Raw genomic sequence first — 7,549 nt, forward strand, 5'->3', positions numbered from 1 at the left:
AACAATTCCAATCTTTCAGAGAAAGCAGCAAAGATGTACACAAGCGAGAGAACATCTTTATTCGAGTTAAAACCGACACCCCACAGGTGGACAGCATCTGTGACAACATAGACGCCTCCCATAATGCATTGCGAGGGGGAGGAAGACGGATTTCTTTTGCACCTAACAAAACAGGACATGTGATGCTGAGAGAGAGAAATAGAGAGAGAGAGAGAGAGAGAGAAAGAGAGATTCAGAAGCTAAACAGAACTCTTATAAATATGGCATCCTTATAACAAATGTGCAATATAGAGAGAATAAGAGAGAGATAGAGAGAGAGATGTATAAATACAGAGTGCCCTTTTCCAAACACAGAGAAGGACAGTGCAAAAACATACACACATAATACAGTTCCTGTGAGAGATCCTCCACCCTCTCAGTGCTTAGAGGGGCGCACTATGCTTACAAGGGTGTCCACACATGTCAGGCGATTCATGGGTCGATAAATTTAATTGTTAAGAGAGAGAGACAGAAAGAGTGAGAGAGAGAGTCAAGAGAGAGAGAGAGAGAGAGGGAGGACACAGAGAGAGAGAGAGAGAGAAGGATATAAGAGGGAGGACAGAGAGAGAGAGAGGGATGAGAGAGAGAGAGAGAGAGGGAGGAGAGAGAGAGAGAGAGAGACAGACAGACAGACAGACACACAGACAGGAAGAGACAAAGACTGAAAAGAGAGGTGTTATGTAATGCATTGTATGTTTGCGTTTGTGTGTGCGAGTGTGTGTAATGTGTGTCTTGTTGTCTGATGGCCATCTTCTGTACAGTATCCCCCAAGAGACGGAGAGGGAGAGAAACTGAGAGAATAGACGCTGTGGGAATTGTGTTGGGGAAGTATGGGGGGGGGTAGAGGAGTCTGACGGGAGGGGGGTGGGGGTGGGGGGCAGGGGTGGCGCCTATGGGCAGGGTAGCCTCGGTGCGGCGGGGGGGGGGGGGGGGGGATGTCGGCGCTCAGAGGCCGGCGTCGTTGTAAGTGGGCGTGGAGACCTTCAGGATGCTCTGAGCGTTTTCCTCCATGAAGGGGCGCCATTTCACCTCTCCCGTCAGCAGCAGGTCCTCTCCGTCCAGCGCATCGATGAACTGCATCTGGTGGAGGAAGGACAGGAAGGAGAAGAAGAAGAAGAAGAAACGGGCCGTTTGAACAGTCAGCACAGACAGAAAACAGACATCAGAAGACAGAAAACTTCATCAATGCTTGTCTTTCCATTCAACACATTGACAGTTGTGGAGCCACTTAGTTTTAGCAAGATTTTGCCAAACATACCATGCGTACGTACATTTAAATGGATTACACTGCACTCAAAGGTGCCAGACATAAACAAAACAAAAAACACACAAAGAAAAGTGTCTGCCCACTTAAATCCTTTTTTTTGTTGTTGCTTCGGTCAAAGACCCTAAACCAAAAAGGATTTAAGTGTGCATTTTTGTTTCAGTTTAGTCAATCCAACTATGCAAGCTGGACTTAACGAGGAGCTGCTATGATGCAGTTGAGAACACATGGCATAACAAAATCAGTAGCACTTACTGTACACAAAAGAAGGCTTACACAGTATAAGGTCCACACATACCTGCTACTCAGCAACACAATGTTTATCTTAACCCTCCCATTACTCAGTATTAATCTGCTATTTCTGCCAATTAAGTTGTTTTCTAATCGTGTTTGCATGTTCGTTCAACTAATAAGAGTTTACTCCTTTTCCGACTTTCGCATAACTCGAAAGTTCAGGCTGCCCTCTCTGTGACCTGTCTGGGTCTAACAGGCAACTTTGGTCAACTACCCGAAAGCTGCATTGGAGCACATATTGGGCAGTCATGGGTGAGCGGTTAGGGCGTCAGACTTGCATCCCAGAGGTTGCCGGTTCGAATCCCGACCCGCCAGGTTGGTGGGGGGAGTAATCAACCAGTGCTCTCCCCCATCCTCCTCCATGACTGAGGTACCGTCCCACCGCACTGCTCCCCATGGGGCGCCACTGAGGGCTGCCCCCTTGCACGGGTGAGGCATAAATGCAAATTCGTTGTGTGCAGTGTTCACTTGTGTGCTGTGGAGTGCTGTGTCACAATGACAATGGGAGTTGGAGTTTCCCAATGGGCTTTCACTTTCATATCGGAACAGTTCACTTAATACTTAAAGAATATAAAGCTGGTTTTATTTTACTTCTCTGAACACATACAGTACAGTTTGTTCTAATGGGTCTGAATCGACAGGCCAGCTAACTTACTTAACTCATTTCCCAAACATATTTCACACACCATGTTCAACGCAAGAAATATATAAAAACTAGACTGCCTGTGCAGTCGCCTTCGACTGCTTAAGGTATATCCCCGAAACGCGACGCTTCCAGTCCCCAATCATTCCTACCACTCCCGTCCACCTTTCCATGAACGTTTATGATAAATACAAAATATAAAATAAATATATTTAATATCTATACATATATCAATGACGTGCATAGGCTTAAAACCAAATGACTATTGTGAAAATGAAGGAAAAAATGGGGCAAATGGTAACACTGTTTTAATGGTTCACTATTACAGTGGATATACCACATTAGGTACAGTGTAATAACCAGTGTAACAATATTTAATACCACGTCATACCAGTGTGACACCATGTACCAATTTTGTACTTATATCATGTAGGCTATTTGTGTGTAAGTGGTATTACATGGTATTGCATATTTGTACACTGGTATTACACTAGTATTACACTAGTATTACATGGTATTACATATTGTTACACTGGTTATTACACTGTACCTGGTATTGCCATTTTTACACTGGTATTACACTAGTATTACATGGTATTAAATATTGTTACACTGGTTATTACACTGTAGGCCTACCTGATATGGTAGATTCACTGAAATGGTGAACCATTAAATTAAGGAGTTACCGGGCAAATCAATCCACCCAGTCAGAAGTTATGGGCCAAATACAAATTCCACCATTTTGAAAGTGTTGACCTCCAAACTCGAATCAGTTCATGAACCTACCCTGCAGCATTCACACACAAAATCTGGGACAAATCCATCCATCCAGTCAGAAGTAATGGGCAAAACAAAAATTCGGCCATCTTGAAATCGGCCATCTTGAAATTGTTGACCTCCAAACTCGAATCAGTTCATGACCCTACCCTAGAACATTCACACACCAAATCTGGGACAAATCCATCCACCCGGTCAGAAGTTATGGACCAAACAAAATTTCGGCCATCTTGAATTCGGCCATCTTGAAAGTGTCTACCTCCAAACTCTAATCAGTTCATGAACCTGCCCTAGAGCATTCACACACCAAATCTGGGACAAATCCATCCACCCGGTCAGAAGTAATGGGCCAAACAAAAATTCGGCCATCTTGAATTCGGCCATCTTGAAATTGTTGACCTCCAAACTCGAATCAGTTCATGACCCTACCCTAGAACATTCACACACCAAATCTGGGACAAATCCATCCACCCGGTCAGAAGTTATGGACCAAACAAAAATTCGGCCATCTTGAATTCGGCCATCTTGAAAGTGTCAACCTCCAAACTCTAATCAGTTCATGAACCTGCCCTAGAGCATTCACACACCAAATCTGGGACAAATCCATCCACCCGGTCAGAAGTAATGGGCCAAACAAAAATTCGGCCATCTTGAATTCGGCCATCTTGAAATTGTTGACCTCCAAACTCGAATCATTTCATGAACCTACCCTAGAACATTCACACACCAAATCTGGGACAAATCCATCCACCCGGTCAGAAGTTATGGACCAAACAAAAATTCGGCCATCTTGAATTCGGCCATCTTGAAAGTGTCAACCTCCAAACTCTAATCAGTTCATGAACCTGCCCTAGAGCATTCACACACCAAATCTGGGACAAATCCATCCACCCGGTCAGAAGTAATGGGCCAAACAAAAATTCGGCCATCTTGAATTCGGCCATCTTGAAATTGTTGACCTCCAAACTCGAATCAGTTCATGAACCTGCCCTAGAGCATTCACACACCAAATCTGGGACAAATCCAAACATCCGTTCAAAAGTTATCGCGTTAACACGAAAGACCTTACGCGGCGGACGCGGCGGCGGCGGCGGACGCGGCGGCGGCGGTGCACGCAAAACCATTACATCCCCGACGCTCCGCGTTTCGGGGATATAATTAAGTTGGGGTTGGGGTAAGTTAAATTGGGGTTAAATAACACAAACTGATTTCTTAAACGCCTGGCAATTAGCAGTTAAAACGCCCAATAACCTCGACATATCCCATGTGAAGATTTCTAATTGCAGCAAGTAAATCCACAGGGGGCAGCTACGCAAGAAGTTGAGGGGGCACCATTCTAATTCCAACAGTAACGAGTTGAGGGGGGGGGCACCATTCTAACGAGTTGAGGGGGGGCACCATTCTAATTCCAACAGTAACGAGTTGAGGGGGGGGGGGCACCATTCTAATTCCAACAGTAACAAGTTGAGGGGGGGCACCATTCTAATTCCAACAGTAACAAGTTGAGGGGGGCTGGACCATTCTAACTCCAACAGTAACGAGTTGGGGGGGCACCATTCTAACTCCAGGTGAGGGGCCGTACAGCAGGCCAGGCCAGATCGGGTCATTTGGAATACAGGGCATTTCCTGGGAGGCCAACGGTCCTCAAGGGCTGATGCTGTTTGTTGTTCTTACAGAGGGAGGGGGCAGTGCAAAAATGCCCGTGCCTTTTTCTTTAGTCCTAGAGTCCAGCCCCTGCCATAGGGTGCCTCACGCAGGGCTGGACTGGGGGAGAAATAGGGCCCGGGCACTTTTGGCTTAAAGGGCCCCCGCAGAACTGACTCACCGGTGGGCCCCGCGCGCTTGTGGACCCCTATTTTCAGAAACGTAATTAAAAAAAAGTAATATATTACTGAAAATAGGGGCCCACGAGGGTGCAGGGCCATCGAGGGTGCAGGGCCCACCGGGACGGGAAATGCCCGCTATGCCAGATGGCCAGTCCAGCCCTGGCCTCACGTCACGAACGCTCACTCCAACCTGCAAACCAGCCCCTCCCTCCTGTTTTACGTGCTGCACCTGCCATAAGAACACACAAGAGCCCTCCACAACCAGCTGAAAACAACAACAACCACCCGCCTGCTTCTTTTCATTTATTTCCTTTATGAATACAGTTGAGTTCAGCACCTCTCCACTCCACCACCACTACAGTCTGTAGCGAGCAAGCAGAACAGAGCCCAGCCCAAGCCCAGCAGCCAACCCAGCACCCCAACCCTGCTTGTGCTGCTTGTTGTTTGTGTCATGGTCCCCAGAGGGAGACTGCAACCCCCCTCTAGCCTCCCCTCCCCTCCCCCCCCTCCCCCCTCCCCCAGGTGTCGTAAACTCTGGCCACTCGCTTGTAATGGATGGCGTAATGGACGAATGGTGAAGCCACACGATGGGGTGTGTGTGTGTTTGTGTATGTGTGTGTGTGAGAGAGAGGGGCTTACGGTTAGGTGTGTGTGTGTGTGTCAGTGTGTGTGTGTGTTAGTTTATGCACAGCTGGTTGTTGCTTCTCCCTCCCCCCACCCCACTGTCCCCAAAACCCCATCACACACGCACACGCACACGCACACACACGCACACACACACGCACACGGCCTGAGCTCAGTTCCAGCTCTGCGCGGGCCGGGCCCTGCTTTGGGCCGGTCAAACATGGCAGCAGTGATGGAGGACGAGCGTAATGAGAGAGGACACCACAGCACCACAGCTGGCCCATGACGCACCCCCGGGTACCCCAGGGCCCCACTCCCACCCCCCTGGGCAACCGGGTCCCTTCCCCGGGCACACCCCCCCTTGGCCCCCCAGCACCACAGCTGCCCCATGACGCACCCCCGGGTACCCCTCCACCCCAGCATCCCTGGCCTCCACCCCTCCACCCCACCCTCCCCGGGCCCCCCAGCACCACAGCTGCCCCATGACGCACGGGGACAACACCACGGGGCCCACCTCCCCCCACCCGGGCCCCCCAGCACCACAGGGCAACCGGGCCCCCCTTCAGCACCACAGCTGCCCCATGACGCACCCCCGGGTACCCCTCCACCCCAGCATCCCCGGGCCCCCAGCACCACAGCTGCCGCATGACGCACCCCTGGGTACCCCTCCAACCCAGCATACCCAGGCCCCCCTCCACCCCAGCACTACGGGGACAGCACCACAGGGCCCCCTCCACCCACCGCCCCTCCCCGGGCGGTGAAAATAAATGTTTGAAGTCTTCAAATGTTAGTGTAAAACTGAAATTAGTTTAATTAATGCCCATTTTCAATTCATTTTCTAATCGGCCTCCGATTCAGCCACTCAATTTGCTTTCGGACGAAAACCGAAAGTGTCTTTTTTTCCCGTTTTCGGCCGAATTGTCGGTGCACCTCTACTCTACACCCAAGCAACCAGCAACCTCCTGGCCCCTCTCCATCCTCTGAACCCTCTACATTTCACCTCAGCATCCACCACCCATCTTCCTCTCTACCCTACGGTAGCATCACTCGCTGTAAACCCTCTCTCTCTTTCTCTCCCTCCCTCCCTACCAGTGGTTTTAAAGTGGGGGTACGTGATTTGTGACAGCATCAATTAATTAGGAAACTTATCTCCCACCTACTGTCATTTCTTCTCTTTTTCCATCTGTTTGGTCCATCACTTACTGCTGCGTGCTCATTCTATCCTTGGACAGAAGCTTTTTATGTATATATATATATAAATCTCACCTCAGGAGAAGTGGGTGGACTGCGCACCCCCGCATAGGGGTGTCACGATAACCGGTATACCGTGACACCGCGGTAAAAAGTGCTGACAATAATTACCGCTTGAATTAAAATAATATACCGGTATACCGTACCGGATAACTGTACCGCACACCGTGACACCATGTGCCTTACCGACACCTCATCCAAGTCTGCCAATGCTGCCACAGTGGCAATCTTTGTTGCCTAACAACTAATGTCAATGCTGGAATCATAGTGAATTGCTGAACCAATTAATTTCTACAAAGAAAAGTACAAACGGTAACCGTTTCCTCCTCACAACTTCAGTATGACATGTATTGTGCTTTTAAACATGGGATTTTTATATGGTTTTGCCTTCCTTATAAAATATAATGACTACTCCTTGCACCTTATGGAGCTATTTCAGTTTGTGTTGGACTATCAATGCTTTCTAAACATATTCAACACAACTTTTTGGTTACAATAACCGTGAGGTGAAATTTTCATACCGTGACAGCCCTACCCCCGCATACCACGTCCAACGCTCCATCAACCCTCTTTTCCTTCTCTCCTTCACACCCCAGCATGACTCCCTGTCTCCATCTCATCCTCTCTATCTCTCTCTCTCTCTCTCTCTCCTTCTTTTGCTTATTCTCGCCGTTCCTTTTCCATTATGTCTCTTGAATCTCCCTCCCTTCCTTACCTTCTCTTTTCGCCCTCTTCCCTCTCCCCCTTCTTCCTCTCTTCTTTTTTCTGCTCTGACCACTCTGTTCGCTTACCTATTCATGTTCTCTCGCTTTCCTATCCTCCCCTTGTTCT

At 48.7% G+C, this 7,549-nt stretch overlaps 1 protein-coding gene across 1 annotated transcript in view; it reads right to left on the reverse strand.

Annotated features, from left to right (window-relative positions):
* Window positions 1-918: 918 nt before the first annotated feature.
* Window positions 919-7,549, reverse strand: part of LOC134463054 (ubiquinol-cytochrome-c reductase complex assembly factor 1) — a 49,336-nt gene continuing 42,705 nt past the window's right edge. Inside the window, exon 9 of the mRNA XM_063216301.1 lies at window positions 919-1,119. Within this exon, the coding sequence (XP_063072371.1) occupies window positions 985-1,119 (135 nt within the window). The 3' untranslated portion in view covers window positions 919-984. The remainder of the gene's footprint in view (window positions 1,120-7,549) is intronic.

Source organism: Engraulis encrasicolus, chromosome 14 (assembly GCF_034702125.1).
Source record: "Engraulis encrasicolus isolate BLACKSEA-1 chromosome 14, IST_EnEncr_1.0, whole genome shotgun sequence".
Classification (NCBI taxonomy): domain Eukaryota; kingdom Metazoa; phylum Chordata; class Actinopteri; order Clupeiformes; family Engraulidae; genus Engraulis; species Engraulis encrasicolus.